The sequence below is a fragment of the Saimiri boliviensis genome, chromosome X, assembly GCF_048565385.1.
Source record: "Saimiri boliviensis isolate mSaiBol1 chromosome X, mSaiBol1.pri, whole genome shotgun sequence".
NCBI classification, from domain to species: domain Eukaryota; kingdom Metazoa; phylum Chordata; class Mammalia; order Primates; family Cebidae; genus Saimiri; species Saimiri boliviensis.
In genome coordinates, this window is record NC_133470.1 from 16,768,395 (window position 1) to 16,786,874 (window position 18,480).

The 18,480-nt window shown below is 40.3% G+C and overlaps 1 protein-coding gene across 8 annotated transcripts in view; it reads right to left on the bottom strand.

The window, feature by feature from the left end:
- Nucleotides 1-2,423: 2,423 nt before the first annotated feature.
- BCLAF3 (BCLAF1 and THRAP3 family member 3) overlaps nt 2,424-18,480 on the bottom strand; it is a 76,953-nt gene continuing 60,896 nt past the window's right edge. For 7 of the 8 annotated variants that reach the window (XM_039475691.2, XM_039475695.2, XM_074391971.1 and 4 more), the window contains one exon: nt 2,424-3,495. In XM_039475691.2, the coding sequence (XP_039331625.1) occupies nt 3,466-3,495 (30 nt within the window). In that variant the 3' untranslated portion in view covers nt 2,424-3,465. Of the gene's footprint in view, nt 3,496-4,239; nt 4,268-18,480 lie in introns of all 8 variants that reach the window. The other variant, XM_074391975.1, reaches the window with a different exon arrangement.

Genomic DNA, 18,480 nt, shown 5'->3' on the forward strand with positions numbered 1-18,480 from the left:
TTATCCCACTTTACCTCCTCCATGTCTGAATTTGTCAATGTACATTAATTTTTCTTTGTCAAGATTTATAACATTTACATCCTATTCTACATCTATGATTCCTCAGTTCTTAAATGTTCATTCTGCATTTTAATGGACTCAGAGCTCATTTTATCCTATTTGATGGAACTTTCTTGGGAAACCTAGTATCCCCTCTCTTCTAGTTCCTATTAAATGTCCAGAACCAGAACTCACTAGACCCAGTCAAAGGTGTCTCTGACTTCTGCAGGATTTGGCCTCCCCAGGCTGCTCTGAGACCTGGGAAATGCCTAGTCCTGGTGAATCTTACCCCTTCAGCTGAGGTCCTGAAATGGTAGCAAAGACTTCGTTGTCGCAAGAGTTTTCCTTGGCGCTCCTCCACGTGGCCTTGTCAGTGCCTTTGTCCATACTGGGGCCCATCGTTACCAAGATTTTTGTCATCTCCATTGTTTTACTCAGTGCTGCTTATGGGACTTGGCGAGGGATGAAGTCACACCACACCTTGCTGCATCAGATTCTCCTTCCTTCCTTGCTTGGTTGCTCCTGGTGAATTTGTGCCTGGTGGTTATTGAATTTGCTGGGTAGTAGAGATGATAAGAGTTTCCCATCCAGCTTTACTTTTCCTGCTTCCGCCTAGAAGTATTACCATCTTTTCTTTTTTTAAAAAAAAAAACTATTCAAAAATGTAGGATTTATTAGGTAAAATGTGGTAAATAGTATACATCTACATAAATTGTTATATGTAAATGTAGTGGGTTTTTTTCCCATAGAAAAAAAAATGAAAATGTATCATCCAAAATATTTATAATAGTTTTCTCTGTGATAAGACTATGGGCAATTCTTCAAATTGAAATTTATATTGAAATAACTCTAGATTCACATGCAGCTATGAAAGAAATAATACAGAGATCTGTGTACAATTTACCCAGTTTCCCCCAATGCATCAATTTTTAAAACCAGCAAAACCACCAAAAGACTAGTGCCTTCTGAGGTTGGTAAAACCAATAGGAAAGAAACAAGATGAGGCGATGCTTAACCAGAAATGGCAACTTTTCTCTCAACCTTTTGTATATATGCCCACTAAAGTACTTACTCTACATTGTGATTCTTTGTTTTTGTGAATCTCTTCTTCAGTAGTGCATGAGCTTCCTTACAGCAGGGACTGTGTCTTATTATCTTTGTCTTCCCAGTATCAGCGAAGGGCCTAGCACGCAGGGGGGGAAGGGGGCAATGGTATGGGACTTATAAAAAAAAAAAACAAAACACTTCTCTTCTCAAGTCTTATGCATTCAAGAATTCAAATTCTTTCCAGTTAATAAAAAAATGCTATGGATAACCTTTTGCTTAATCTCCATATGAAAATTACATATGTAGTTCCTAATAAACATATTCTATTATTCCCTACTCATTCATTCATTATTCAACTAATATTTAACGAACTCTTACCACATGTCAAATAGGAAGCGGAAGCTGGGTGCTGGGGATACTATGGTGGACAAGACAGACATGGTCTCTGTCTTTATTTTATACTCTAAATTATCAAGTAAGTTTTTCTTTTTAGACATTAGATCTTATACACACAATGTTTTCTGCATAGGTAGTTTGCAGATAACATGCTTTGCATTTTGAGACAGTGCCAAAAGAATATCCAAATAGGGAATCAGTTGTGGAATGAATAATAGGAAGTCAGCCATCTTACCTTTATGTGTTACAACAAATAAAAATCCAGCAATAAAGGCCTTTTACCAAGTTACATTTCTACTTAATGTCCATTTTCCCTGTTAGACTCCTCATACCATAAAGGCAGGGTCCATGTGTCTTATCTTGTGGTTCATTGCTGTAATTTTAGTACAGTATCTGTACAATACATAGTTGTCAATCAAATGATTAAATATTCAAGGCTCATAACTGTCCCCTAGAACATGGGAGTAAATGAAGTCAATTATTTTAAAATTTAAGACAGATTTTATAAGTACCTAACACAATATAAAGTTGCCATACTACCTGTGTGCATGCATTTCTTTCTTACCATAAGCAGAATGCTCAATATGTTTGGAAAACCTGACCTATAGAGAGTGTACAAATTATAAGACAAACCATCTACCTAAATTTATTGCCTGCTTAGCAATGAATCAAGTGCACTTGCCCCCCTTATCATGAACTCACTTAAGGAAAAGGCTACCCCTCTTTTAAAGATATGGAAAAGAAAACTGAATGTATTAAGATTTTTCATCATCCAGTCATGAAAAACCAAGTTCTTATCAACCTTAACATTTTAATTTTGAAAGCTCTGTCTTTGTAAGCACAGAATAGTGCTTTAAACATCAGCAGGTGCTATCCAAGGCTATAAGTCTCATACTAAATTAAAATAATGCTCTCACAAACTGGCAAGTAACTTCTTTAAGCAGAAAGAGCAACAACATTTTATTTTATTACAAATAAACATTTCACAAAAATTTGATTGAGAATGTATATGTACTGTTAAGCAGAATACAGAAAACATAAAGAAATAAGGTATTGGGACCTAAAAATTTCATTTAAAATCCCAGCAAACTGCCCTTACATGTAGTAGGTACGCAATACATATCAACTAAACTGAAAGTAAACACTCTGTAAGATGTGCTTGCAAAATGTGTAATGCTGTAGTAGTAAAGTACAATTTTCAAATATGAGATTTTATCTGTCAGATTTTTAAAAAGCCTTTAAAAATATGATATGCACAAGCTTGCCCTGAGGGAAAAATAAGATGGACTATAGATTATAAAATCTTTACATATTTTCCACAATAGCATTTTGAAATTGGAAAAGAGCAAATAGTTGTGGAAAAAACTGAATGAACATACTACTAAAAATTCAGTGCACTCACAACTACCTGATGGAATATTTGAAGCACCTTTTCTCTCGCCTTCTTATAATATGAAATGTATGAATTATATAGGCCTTGATCTTCAGAAACTTAAGAAAACTTCAAGTTATAAGCCAAAATGTCATCAGGAAAAGAAAAATCCAGTATAAAATTTTCTACCATAAGGCCACTGTTTAAAGTTCTTTCATGTTCAGACACTGTACAATTCAGATACTTATACTTGTTTTTATTACGTAAGCAAAACTTTCAACATATAAACGTCTGAATATAACTTGGTGAAGTTCTCTCTATGAAACCATGCTCAGAGAAAAATGCATCAACAAATAATGCCCTTCAAGTGATTCTTTTGAGACTTTTTGCAAAACAAACTGTAGTTAATACAACTTTTAAATTGAATACTGTAATTTAAAAGCAATTGTTAGGTGTAAAAAAGTTGCAGCATTCCACTACTAAAAAATAAAGTTACTTTATCAAGAAGTTACAGTATTAGTGCCTTAGCGTCACTTCTAACTCCTGACAAAAAGAGAGAGATGCTCCCAAACATCCTCCTGTAGTGTCATTTCCATTTGTACGATTTCAGATTAGATTTCTGTGGCAACGTCTGTATATACCTATTGAGAGAAAACAAGAGAAATACAGACTTCAAATAAAGTGTCAGTTACAACATCTGAGCTAGTTTCGTTCACACTGCAATTTTCAAAGTGTTTTCGTTTATACCGTGTTACTGGCACCTCAAGATTCCCAGGAAGGTATGTGGAACCCCAAAGATGCAAAGTGTAACAACAGAACACATCAAAGCAATATCAAATGATAAGTCAATAGGACAAAGGAAACATATGGCGCTAGATAACATTTGTATTAGTAGATTGATGACAACAGTATTCTGCTATTTGGGGGTGAGTTTCAGTGAAGGGATCCCTGGTATAAAATCAAGACTCTTAAACCTTTGGCTCTCAAGTGTGGAGCCTGAAACTACACACGCACACCTCAAATTAGTATTTTATCTTTTCCATAATATATCTAATTCTAAAACTACATGGACTCTTCTAGCTGACTGATAACTGCAGAGAAAGTTATTAGAGGGGGAAACACCTTCTTGCTTCTGGATGGTTAACTACAATATAAAAAGGTGTAAGTCTTCAATAAATAGAGGAAGAAGAATTTACGAGAACAGTAAGACTATGATTAGAAGATAATGAATGTGGATTATATAGTGTGACACTATGGACAATATTTAATTACCAACCACAAACTGGACATAAGACCATGCAAGTAATAAAGGAGCAAACATGGTAGAATGGCACATTTTTCAAGGACATTAAAAAATAAAAATTTATTAATATACATATCCTTACCTTTCACTAGGGTCTTACATTATTAAAACTGAAAGGAAATGTAAAAGTCGATTTATTTTTCGGCATTTATATTAGTATGGAAATGTTTAATTCCAAACAAAAACAGTGCGGATAGAAAATTCTTATTCTTCTATTTAGGTTAATGAAATGTTCAAAATACATGCACATATGTATTTCTCAGTATCATTCTTTAAACAGAGGTAGATTTTATTGTATCCTCGTTCTTTACTCATTATAAAATGTATAAATCATATAAATTTATTTTCAAATAAAATATCTGTTACCTATTACAACTTTAAAAGGAAATTCTAACTACAATAATTCTAAAATAAAATTCAGTTGAAATGTCTTGTTAAATGTGATTATTTTGAGTTACATTCACCCTTGACATAGCTTCTTTCATAACCTCTCTCCACTTGATCCCTCCACCCTTCCAATAATCTAAAAGCACCCCCCCACACACACACCACTTTTTTTGAGATGGAGTTTTGCTCTGTTGCCCAGGCTGGAGTGCAGTGGTGTGATATTGGCTCACAATAACCTTCACGTTCTGGGTTCAAGCGATTCTCCAGCCTCAGCCTCCTGAGCAGCTGGGATTACAGGCATGTGCCACCACGCCCAGCTAATTTTTGTATTTTCAGTAGAGACAAGCTTTTACCATGTTGCCCAGGCTGGTCTTGAATCCTGGCTTCAAGTGATCCACCCACCTTGGCCTCCCAAAATGTTGGGATTACAGGTGTGAGCCACTGCACCCAGCCGTAAAAGCCCATTTGAAGCAGAATTCTGCACTATATATATGAGTACTTCTCATCTAGGTTTTCATAATGTGTCATGTGGATCACTGCCCATGTTCCCTTGTTGGTCTTCATGAACCTCATCTCTCCTCCCCAGAACCTGCCCACCACTGCTAACTGTGTAGCCATCCTAAAGTATCACTTTCTCTTCAGTCTAGGAAGACGTCCTACTGCCACCACATCAAACCCTAAATACCCTGCCCAGCTTTCAGGGCCCTCTATAATTTGTACACCTCCATTTCTCCCCAACCTCATATCCTACTGCCAAACATGAGTCTTTGGCTTTAGCCCTTTCTATGTCTTGCTCTTCTCCAGGCCTCAGCTTATAACCTACCTCCTCTGAGAAGAGTGTATTAAGGAAAGTACTTACCATACATCTCCTGACCATTCCTACCATATTGATTTTCTCTTCCCTTTAAGCATTAACCATCTGTGAAGTTAAACTCTTCAAAAAGATGGTTGTTCGTGACCAGCCTGACCAACATGGAGAAACCCCTTCTCTACTAAAAATACAAAAAATTAGCTGGGTGTGGTGGCGGGTGCCTGTAATCCCAGCTACTTGGGAGGCTTAGGTAGGAGAACTGCTTGAACCTGGGAGGTGGAGGTCGCAGTGAGCCGAGATCGTGCCATTGCACTCCAGCCTGGGTAACAAGAGTGAAACTCCATCTCAAAAACAAAACAAAATATGGTTGTGTTGGTTCAGGTGCAGTGACTCACACCTGTAATCCCAGCACTTCGGGAGGGTGAGGTGGGCAGATCACTTGAGGCTAGGAGTTTGAGAACAGCCTGGCCAACATGGTGAAACCCTGTCTCTACTAAAAATACAAAAATTAGCTGGGTGTGGTGGTGCACATCTATAACCCCAGCTACTCAGGGGGCTGAGACAGAATTGTTTGAGCCTGGGAGATGGAGGTTGCAGTGAGCTGAGACTGTACCACTGCACTCCAGCCTGGGTGACAGAGCGAGGCTCCATCTCAAAAAAAAAAAAAAAAAAAAAAAGGTTGTGCAGAAAAGGGTTAACAAAGCACATCTGACTGCTGTCCCTGGACTGGAAAGGCCTGCTTACAGGATAGCCCTTGGCCAGCATCTGGGAACTTAGATTTCAGGAAGGTTCCCACTGATGGGTGCTGAAACTGTTCGTATAAACAATATGGCTTATGCCGAACACGTACTTTCCTTCTGGCAGTCTGGAATTTGGGTATGTGCTTGGCAGGGGATGCCTACATGATCAGCCCCCAGTAAAAACTCTTGGCACTGAGTCTCTAGCAAACTTCCCAGGGTGACAACGTGTCACACGTGTTGTCACAACTCGTTGATAAGGAAATTAAGTATATTCGGTGTGACCCCACTGGGAGAGAACCTTTGGAAACTTGTACCTGGTTTCCTTCAGACTTTGCCCTACATGCCTTTTCCTTTTGCTGATTTTGCTCTGTATTCTTTCATGAGAACGATTATATGCTAAGTCATCTGAGTCCTAGCAAAACCTGGGGGTGGTCTTGGGGTCCCCTGACACAATGGTTTTTGTTCACTAACTTTTTAAAGCATATGGATGGAAGAGTATATGTGTGTGTATGTGTGTGTGTGTGTGTGTGTGTGTGTGTGTGAATAAATTCAACTCCATTCAATGAGCATTAAGCATTTTCTGAAGACTGACTATATGAAAGGTAATAAGGTAAGATAAAAGACTAACAATACAAAGAGAATGAAGTACCTAGGAATACAACTTACAAGGGATGTGAAGGGCCTCTTCAAGGAAAACTACAAACCACTACTCAAGGAAATAAGAGAGGACACAAATAGAAAAACATTCCACGCTCACGGATAGGAAAAATTAGTATCATGAAAATGGCCATACTGCCCAAAGTAATTTATAGATTCAATGCTATCTCCATCAAGCTACCATTGACTTTCTTCACAGAATTTTTTTTTTTTTTTTTTTTTTTTTTGAGACGGAGTTTCGCTCTTGTTGCCCAGGCTGGAGTGCAATGGCGCGATCTCGGCTCACCGCAACCTCCGTCTCCTGGGTTCAGGCAATTCTCCTGCCTCAGCCTCCTGAGTAGCTGGGATTACAGGCATGTGCCACCATGCCCAGTTAATTTTTAGTATTTTTAGTAGAGACGGGGTTTCACCATGTTGACCAGGATGGTCTCGATCTCTTGACCTCGTGATCCACCCGCCTCGGCCTCCCAAAGTGCTGGGATTACAGGCTTGAGCCACCGCGCCCCGCCTTCCTTCACAGAATTTTTTAAAACTACTTTAAATTTCATGTGGAACCAAAAAAGAGCCTTCATAGCCAAGACAATCCTAAGCAAAAAGAACAAAGCTGGAGGCATGACACTACCTGACTTCAAACTATACAAGGCTACAGTAGCCAAAAAAGGCATGGTACTTGTACCAAAACAGACATTTAGACCAATGGAACAGAACAGAGGCCTCAGAAATAACGTCACACACCTACAACCATCTGATCTTTGAGAAACCTGAAAAAAACAAGCAACGGGGAAAAGATTCTCTATTTAATACATGGTGTTGGGAAAACTGGCTAGCCATATGCAGAAAACTCAAACTGGCCCCCTTTCTTATACCTTACAGAAATATTAACTCAAGATGGATTAAAGACTTAAACGTAAGACCTAAAACCATAAAAACTCTAGAAGAAAATCTAGGCAATACCACTCATGACATAGGCATGGGCAAAGACTTCATGACTAAAACACCAAAAGCCATGGTAACAAAAGCCAGAATTGACAAACGGGATCTAATTAAACTAACAGGCCAAGATGATGAAACACAATCTCTACTAAAAATTCAAAAATTAGCCATTCACAGTGGTGGGCACCTGTAATCCCAGCTACTTGGGAGGCTGTGGCAGGAGAATCAATTGAACCTGGGAGATGGAGGTTGCAGTGAGCCGAGATCATGCCACTGTACTCCAGCATGGCGACAGAGCAAGACTCTGTCTCAAAAACAAAAAACAAAAAACCAGGGAACAACAGATGCTGGAGAGGATACAGAGAAATAGGAAGGCTTTTACACTGCTGGTGCAAGTGTAAATTAGTTCAACCATTGTGGAAGACAGTGTGACGATTCTTCAAGGATCTATAACCAGAAATACCATTTGACGTGGCGATCCCATTACTGGGTCTATACCCAAGGGATTATAAATCATTCTATCATAAAGACACATGCACATGTATGTTTATTACAGCACTATTTATAATAGCAAAGACTTGGAACCAACCCAAATGCCCATCAATGATAGACTGGATAAAGAAAATGTGGTACATATACACCATGGAATACTATGCAGCCATTAAAAGGATGAGTTCATGTCATTTGCAGGGACATGGATAAATCTGGAAACAATCATTCTCAGCAAACTAACACAAGAACAAAAAACCAAACACCACATGTTCTTACTCATAAGTAGGAGTTGAATAATGAGAACACATGGATACAGGGAGGGGAACATCACACGCCACACCTGTTGGGGGGTGGGGGAGGTAGGGAAGGGATAGCATTAAGAGAAATACCTAACATAGATGATGGGTTGATGGGTGCAGCAAACCACCATGGCACACGTATACCTAGGTAAAAAACCTGCACGTTCTGCACATGTACCCCAGAACTTAAAGTTTTTTTTTTAAAAAAAAAAGACCAATGAGGCCAGGTGCAGTGGCTCACACCTATAATCCCAGCACTTTTGGAGGCCAAGGCAGGTGGATCGCTTGAGCCCAGGAGTTTGAGACCAGCCTGACCAACATGGTGAGACCCCATCTCTACAAGAAAATACAAAAATTAGTCAGGCATGGTGGCACGCATCTGTAGTCCTAGCTACTTAGGAGGCTGATGTAGGAGGATCACTTAAGCCCGGGAGGTGGAGGCTGCAGTGAGCTGCGATTACACATTGCATTCCAGCCTGGGTGACAGAGTGAGGCTCTATCTCAAACAAACAAACAAACAAACAAACAAACAAAAAAAAAAAACAAGCTTAACAAGGCACCCTCAAAAATTTTGTAATCTATTTGGGGAAATAGGAAGGTAAATGACAATAATTAGAGACCAAATGAAACACAAGTTAAAGTGGGGGCTTTGATATGCTTTACAGTTGGTCTTAAAAGGAAAGTAGGGTTTAATAAGAAAAGAATGGGGCTCAGGAGGCTATTTCTAGCTAAGAGAACAGTAGGAACAAAGGTACAAATACATGAAAATACCGTATGCTCCAAAACACAGAGAGTCCATAGGGAAATGCAGCTAGTAAGACAGCTTAGGGTTAGACTTGGCTAAGAAGTTTGGTGTTTTTTCTTGTAGGCAATAAAATACTTCCAAGGTGTTTGTGCAAGAGGGGTATGATACAATCTGTGTTTCAGGACAATGACTCTGATCAAAGAGACTAAATAAGAATACCACAAGAAGCAAGGGAACAAGCTAGAAGGCTCCAAAGCTTCCAAAAACAGATCAGGGATACATAAGAACACAGAATATAGTAAAGGCAGCATTTTCAATTAGCAGGGAAAAGGACAAATCATTCAATAAGCAGTGTTAAAAAAAACTCTATTGGGGGAAAAAGTTAGATCCTGACTTTACATTATATCATAAAAATAAAATAAATTCTAGAGGCTGAAGCAGGCAGATCACTTGAAGTCAGGAGTTCAAGACCAGCCTGGCCAACAAGGCGAAACCCTGTCTCCACTAAAAATACAAAAATTAGCCAGGAGGGTGGCACATACCTGTAGTCCCAGCTACATGGTGAAAGCCCATCTCTACTAAAAATACAAAAATCAGCTGGGCATGGTGGCAGGTGCCTATAATCCCAGCTACTGGGGAGGCTGAGGCAGGAGAATCACTTGAACCCGGGAAGTGGAGGTTACAGTGAGCTGAGATCATGCCATTGCACTCCAGCCTGGGCGACAGAGGGAAATTCTGTCTCAAAATAAATAAATAAATAATAAAGTAAAATAAATTCTAAATGGATTAAATACTTATATGTTTAAAAGTTAACCATAAAACCACTTAAAGGAAACACAGCAAAGAATTTTTATAAGCATAAGCATGAGATGAAATTTAGAAGACGTGGGACAAATGAGACAGATTCATGGACATCTAAAAGTTCTGTACTGTAAAACCCAGTATAAACAGCTGACAAACACCAGCAAAATGTATAACAGGTTAATACCCTCAGTAGATCAAGAGTTCTTACAAATCAATAAAAAAAGTATCACCTCCCCAACAGAAATACTGGCAAAGTACAGAAATAAGGAAACTGAGAAAAGAAATACAAGGGCCAATGGACACATAAAAAAGATGTTTGCGCCATTAATAATCAAAGGCAAAGGAGAGCTACTTTCTGTTACTAGGCTGACAACGGAAAATAAAGACTGATCATGTACAGTGCCGACTAGGGTGTAGGAAAACAGGTGTTTCAAGTACTGCTGGTGAAACTATAAATGAGTAAAAGGGGCAATATGTAAAGGTACCAAAATGTCCATGTGGCCAGGTGATATTACTGAAAATAACAGAAACCTGAAAGCTATCACAAAGTCATGAACAGAGGCCTGGTTAAGTAAGTCAGCAATTGTTGAACTGGAGTATGTGTACCCTAGGAGTATATGAACTTTTCAAGGAGTATGTGAGTAGAGAGTTTTAGGGAATTGATTTCTAGATCATTAAGTTCCCAGTGTTCATGTTCTAAAATTATCCTGCCTGCACAACTGGTTAAGGCTGTTTCCTCACCTCCCACCTTACACAAGAAAGATACACCTTCTACTCACTTTGAATCCTACTACTGTGTATCGCCTGGGGGCTTCCAGAAAAGGGGTAATATGAAACATTGGTTTGGTGTCAAGAAATTAACAACTAGCAATAAATGGCATACTTCTGCAAGTCAGATGGTTTCCAATTCTTTGCCTTTAATAAAATTGAAGGAGGACAAAAATCAAATTATCAGTGATAGAACATTCAAAACACTTTTTGATGATAGATCACTATGTGATTTGTTTGGCCTAAAATTCAAAGTGAGTCCAAAGAACCGAGTGGCATCCCTATAAATAGAAGTCTTTTCATTCTCATCTATATAATCATATAAATAGGGGTTCTCAGCACTTATATCTATAAAAAGAAAAAATAGAATACTTGAATACTATATTATCCTACTAGCAACAATATCTATGAATACATAAACTAATTGGAAAAATGCATTTGCAATAAAACTTCTTGTTTCATCAATACTTAACAAAATTTATAATATATTTATAGTATTTTGATCAACTGTAATATTAACTCAATCCAGAGGAAATATTTAACACTTAATAGTCACAGAAATCTAATAACATGTGCCAAATAGATTTGGTCATCAACAAAATACTTTTAAAGAGGAGGGGCCAGGTGCAGTGGCTCATTCCTGTAATTCCAGCACTTTGGGAGGCCGAGATGGGCAGATCACTTGAGGTCAAGAGTTCGAGACCAGCCTGGGCAACATGGTGAAACCTCATCTTTATCCAAAAATACAAAAACTTAGCTAGGCATTGTGGCACACTACTGTAGTCCCAGCTACTTAGGAGGCTGAAGCAGAAGAATCACTTGAACCCAGGAGGTGGAGGTTGCAGTGAGCTGGGATCGCGCCACTGCACTCCAGCCTGGGTGACGGAGTAAGACCCTATCTCAAAAAAAAAAAAAAAAAAAAAAAAAAAAAAAAAAAAAAAAAAAAAAAAAATTATAAGGAGGAAATGGAATGAAGTCCAAATTCAAGGCAAAAAAGGAACAATGTAAAATTTCTCACTGTTAAAAGAATTGGTAGGCCGGGCGCGGTGGCTCAAGCCTGTAATCCCAGCACTTTGGGAGGCCGAGGCGGGTGGATCATGAGGTCAAGAGATCGAGACCATCCTGGTCAACATGGTGAAACCCCGTCTCTACTAAAAAATACAAAAAAATTAGCTGGGCTGTGGTGGCGCGTGCCTGTAATCCCAGCTACTCAGGAGGCTGAGGCAGGAGAATTGCTTGAACCCAGGAGGCGGAGGCTGCGGTGAGCCGAGATCGCGCCTTTGCACTCCAGCCTGGGTAACGACAGCAAAACTCCGTCTCAAAAAAAAAAAAAAAAAGAATTGGTGTATTTTTTAAAAATGGATGGTATTAGTTATTGAATTCCTGTGGTATGCAGGTTCCAGTGAAGAGATTTAAAAGTATAACGTAATAGTTTTAAGACTGTCAGTGTTTATAATATGCCAGAAATTGTATCCTATACAATAATTTGTGATAAAATATTAAATAACCTACAAATGTGCAAGAATGTAGATAACTTTTCAAAACTTTAGAGTATAGAGCAAAAAGGTTGAAAAGCACTGAAATAAATAATACAGCCAAAGAGCAGAATAATATGCAACCATTAAAAAGGATGGATCGAATGGAGTAATCAATCAATGACAGAAACAAGAAGACTTGAAACTGTTAAAGTTGGAAGGAGAAGTGGAAGGATTAGTAGGAAACGTTTCTAGCTTGGCTTGGTTAGCTTCCAGAGCTAGGGGCCCTGAGGGAAAACAAGTGGTGGGGTGGGGCAGGGGAGAACAAGTCTGATACAATTTTTAACAGCTTTACTGAAATGTAATCCATAAACTATACAGTTCACTCATCTAAATTCAGTAGCTTTTTAGTATATTCACAGAGTTGTGTAACCATCAATCACGCCAATCAGTTTCAGAATATTTTTCTTACCCTAAAAAGAAACCCCATACCCATTAGTAATAACCCATACGTGCTCTCAATTTTCCCCTCACCCCCGAGTCACTGGCAACCACTAATTTACTTTCCATCTCTACAGATTTGCCCATTTTGGACATTTCATATATATAGAATCATACAATATGTGGTCTTTTGTGTCTGGCTTCTGTCACTTAGCATCTGTTTTTTTTTTTTTTTTTTTTTAGACAGAGTCTTTGTTTTGTCACCAGGCGCCAGGCTGGACTTCAGTGGCGCAATCTCAGCTCACTGCAACCTCCACCTCCCGGTTCAAGCAATTCTCCTACCTCAGCCTCTCAAGTAGCTGGGACTACAGGCACGTGCCACCATGCCCAGCTAATTTTTGTATTTTTTTAGTAGAGACGGGGTTTCACCATGTTGGCCAGGATGGTCTCGATTTCTTGACCTCGTGATCCACCCGCTTTGGCCTTCCAAAGTGCTGGGATTACAGGAGTGAGCAACTGCACCCGGCCAGCATCATATTTTTAAGGGTCTTTCATGCTGTAGCATGTTTCAGGGCAAGTTTGATTTTTTTTTTTTTTTTTTTGAAATGGAGTCTTGCTCCATCGCTTCGGCTGGAGTGCTGTGATGTGATCTTGTCTCACTGCTACCTCCGCCTCCCGGGTTCAATCAATTCTTGTGCCTCAGCCTCCTGAGTAGCTGGGATTACAGGTGCGCACCAGCACGCCCAGCTGTTTTTGTATTTTTTTAGTAGAGATGCGGCTTCACCATGTTGGCCAGGCTGGTCTCGAACTCCCAGCCTCAAGTGATCCACCTGCCTCGGCCTCCCAAAGTGCTGGGATTACAGGCATGAGCCACTATGCTCAGCTGCAAGTTTGATTTTAAACATGCTAAATTTGAGGTGCTTTTAGGACATCCATGTGAGGGTGTCTGGGAGGCAGCTGAAAAGCTGGAGGTCTGGAGAGTAGTCAGGGTTGAAGATATCAACAGAGATGATGGCTGAAATCTTGGGAGGAGGTAAGGGCAATTAAGACAAGTAGGAGGATTAAGAAAAGAGAAGGAAAATCACATCACACTAGGAAATGCTTACATTTTAAAATAACGCACGGAGGAAGAGAAACCACCAAATAAGATGGAGAAGGCAGAGAGGTAGGTAGTGAAACTGGAGGCTCCGGATGCTCAGTGCTTGAAGGTGATCATGCCCTTATCCAACACTTCCTTTGCACCCTGGCACATTTCAGCTCAAGGGACCTGGCAAGTGTATACTACTAGATTTCTGTTGATTCAGATGATTGTGGTTCCTGTTCTATCTTTGTATTCCATGACTTTCAAGGTTTCTTTCAACCCCCAAAACCACGAATCCCAGTCTCTAACTTCCTTCCTGCACTGTCATTATGCCCTCTTCTCTCTTCCTTTCCTATCCATGGGCAGAGCTCTGGTAGGCACCACAGCACCTGAGGATGGCTGGAAAATGCTCCTTGGATCTCTCTACTGCCTTGGAACTCCTTGGCTTCCTGACCAAATGCACAATTACTGACAGCTTTTCAGAGGCAATGTTCCCAGTGGTGACTTCATGAGCTCTTACTAGGTTCTTTGTTCTAAGTTAGTATATAATCAGACTCTCAAGAGTTTCTTAAAACTTTCTATGATGAGCAGAGGATGCTTCCCGGGGGTATTTCTGAATGCTAGTGGATTAAAGACGAGCCTTATTCCAGGTAGTAACAGACAATCCTCCCACCCCTTCATCTTCCAGCCCAAGCACAGAATCCAAGAGAAAGAAAACACAGTAAAAGGGACTCAGGGTGCCAGGATGGAATATGACAAGTACATGATGAATGAGAAAGAATTTCCGTTCCATACTCTTCTACTACTGCTTGGGAATCTTGACTACTTTGTAGGCAGCTGGGGAGCCAATGGAGTTTTAGGGAAGCCACTATCATTCTGCTAAGTGGAAGCAGAGGATGTATTAGAACACATCTAGGATTACCACCACCACCACTTCCCAAGGCTGCTTTGTGTTGGAGACAGGAAGTGCATGCCATAGGATGGCACAGTCACCGGCCTGTAATAGAGATGAAGAAATGCAAGATCTCCCAGTCATGACTGATCACCCCAGCATTTCAAGATGGCAGGGGAGTAAGGAGTCCAGACAAGATCTGTCTAAATCTTCCTGGTGCACTTTAAGGAATACGGGAATAGGTAGGTTCACATCCAAGTTCAGGCTCAAGAAGGTTCCAGGGCACTTAGGTTAATTAATGATGCATCCTTAGGTCTAAAAACTGCCAAAAGAACGAACTCTCTAGCAGGGCAAAAAGCCAAAGTGGTGCAGAGATGCTGCTCAGACTAAGATGTCTCTCTAGTGAAGAACCTTCAAAGTTCCCTCTGATGCTGAAGCTTGGGATGGAAAGTCATATAAATGGTATCTCACACCCAGTAACCCTACTCGAGGAAAAATGTCCCTAAGTTAAGGGAAAGGGAAAGCAACATTGGAAGAAGCCAGAGTCTCCAGGCCTTCATTCTTTTTCTGAGGGCACAAAGGCCCGAGATAAAATGGACTAATAGATCGAAGCCATCAGTTCATACACATGAAATGGGATTTCAGAGTACAGTACACAATACTACTGGGACAGCTGAAAGGCCGAGTTAGTCTCAGATATCTTAGTTCAGACCTTGGCACAAACAGAATAGCTTCAATGCCTCATTCCTTTCTCTAAAGGTTAGGAGAGAGGAGCCTAGCTATTGAGTAGGGTGCCAATTGTAAGGTACCTGAGTTGACGTTGTACTTGTAGAGCTGGGCTTTGTTAAAACACAAATGTATAAAAATTCTGGCTGTGGCTTGCTTGCAGGCACTGACAGTAGCCGGATTGGAAAACGCCATGTCAATGTGGCTGTAATAGAAAGATATATGAAGCAGCATCTAGAAGGGTGGGCCTAAGAAAAACAGGTAGTAGACGCTGACAGAATAATAGACACTAATTAAAAAAAAAAAATCCAGCGTGTGGAGACACTGCTAATGCAGCCAGATGGCAGTGAAAGGCAACAGGAAGGTGAGACTGTGACCAGTGCTGAACCTAACTACAACTGCAACATTTTAGATGATACAAAAAGCCTAGGCCTAAAGATTGGAGACCCGTAGCGGGCTGTAGCTTCTTCTAGGATATGCTTCTTGTGTCCTGTGATGAAGGCCTGATTTCTGATTTCTATTTGCTGTGAAGCAGGCTGGTGAGCAATGTAGTCTGGAAGAATGGGGTGGTCAGCAGGAATTGGGCAAACTGAGGCAAAGAAAAGAATGACAAAATGGAGCAAGATTCATGAATATATAGAAACTATAAGCTGAAGCAGAGAGTCAGGTAAGCACTCAGCAGCCCCAAATCACTAAAAAAGATGGAGTAAAAATAGAGTTAAGCTAAAATTCTAAGTTTAGTACACAGCGAACAGAAGACAAACAGACACCATGTACCAGAAATCCAACCTTGCAACTGAAGAGAAGGCTTGCCTCAGCCTTTTTCCTTGAGTGAAAATCAATGACTAGCTTCCCTGAGAACAGTCAGGCTGCCATCTGTGAATGGGAACAAATATCTGAAAGGTCTGCTGCAAAGAAACTTGCCACACACGGCAGGAAGAGAAGCAGCATCTCTTTCTAAGTCCTGGCACAACCTGACGGTGGGGAGATATATGAGATGGGAAAATGATTCTATTAACACTTTTTTTTTTTTTTGAGACGGAGTTTCGCCCTTGTTACCCAGGCTGGAGTGCAATGGCGCGATCTCGGCTCACCGCAACCTCCGCCTCCTGGGCTCAGGCAATTCTCCTGCCTCAGCCTCCTGAGTAGCTGGGATTACAGGCACGTGCCACCATGCCCAGCTAATTTTTTGCACTTTTAGTAGAGACGGGGTTTCACCATGTTGACCAGGATGGTCTCAATCTCTCGACCTCGTGATCCACCCGCCTCGGCCTCCCAAAGTGCTGGGATTACAGGCTTGAGCCACCGCGCCTGGCTCCATTAACACTTTTTTAAAAAGAGATGGGGCTGAACGTGGCGGCTCACGCCTATAATCCCAGCACTTTGGGAGGCCAAGATGGGTGGATCACGAGGTCAGGAGTTGGAGACCAGCTGGCCAACATGGTGAAACCCCATCTCTACTAAAAATACAAAAATTAGCTGGGCGTAATGGTGGGTGCCTGTAATCCCACCTACTCAGGAGACTGAGGCAGGAGAATCACTGGAACCTGGAGGCGGAGGTTGCAGTGAGCCAAGATTGTGTCACTGCACTCCAGCCGGGGCAACAAGAACAAAATTCCATCTCAAAACTTAATAAATAAATAAATAAATGGCAGCTTTCCTAAAACCATTAGGAAATTGAAAAAAGAGTTATTAACAAGCTTGGGGAGTTACGAAAAAAACACATTGACTGTTAGCATAATGGAATCAACCTCAGTATCTATCAATGGATGACTGGATAAAGAAAATGTGTATATATACAATGGAATATCATTCAGCTGTAAAAAGAAGGAAATCTTGTCATTTATGACAACATGGATGAACCTGAAGGATATCATGTTGTGTGTGACATACATGGTGAAATTAGAAACCTCTTCTAAGGTACTCAGTTAAAACTGGGGGTGTATGTGTGTGACAGAAGATATTCTATTTAACTCTAAAACAAAAGAAAATAAGTTGCTAACTTCATTCTACTCATCCATCTTTTGAAAAAGTGTTGAGATTTACTAAAATCACTAAGCAAGCTCAGTGTAAAGGCTTCATAAACACAAATATTTAAGGAAACATTTATGATTATAAAAGTTGTAAAACCACAGTTGGGCTATTCAATAGCAATACCAGGGATACATACATTTCTCAGAAGAAAATATTAGCCTAAAATGAGTCTACGAAGTGACAAACATGCCTCACTTAACTAATATAATGCTACTGTTCTCATTTCTTTCTTTTCCTGCTTTTTTTTTTTTATAGTTCGGGGTCTTGCTATGTTGGTTGCCCAGGCTGGCACTGAACTCCTGGGCTCAAGCAATCCTCCCATCTCAGCCTCTCAAGTAGGTGGGACTACAGGCATGTACCACTATGCCCTGCAATTCTCATTTAAAATATAATTATTTTGTAGAAGTGAATTTTATGTCATATTTATGCTACATTTTCCTTCTTTCCTTCTTTTCTTTTCCTTTTCAGGTCTCACTCTGTCACCCAGGTTGGAGTGCAGTGGCACATGGCTCACGCAGCCCTGTGATCCACCCACTTCGGCCTCCCAAGTAGCTGGAATTACAGGCATATACCACCATGCCCAGTTCTTAAAAAAAAATTTTGTAGAGGTAGCGTCTTACTATGTTGCCCAGGCTGGTCTCGAACTCCTGGGTTCAAGCAATCCTCTCTCCTTGCATCCCAAAGTGCTGGGACTACAGGCATGAGCCACCACTCCTGGCTTTATGCTGAATTTTCAAATACTAACATGGTTAATTCAAGTAAAATTAATCCACAACTAAAAGAACACGCAATTCCAATTACCAAGTAAATAAACTTTTTATTAACATTAAGATTTATCAGCCAGGTGCAGTGGCTCATGCCTGTAATCCCAGCACATTGGGAGGCTGAGGTGGGTGGAACACATGAGATCAGGAGCTCAAGACCAGCCTGGCCAATATGGTCAAAGCCCGTCTCTCCTAAAAATACAGAAATTAGCCAGGTGTGGTGGCAGGTATCTGTAAACTCAGCTACTTGGGAGGCTGAGGTAGGAGAATCACT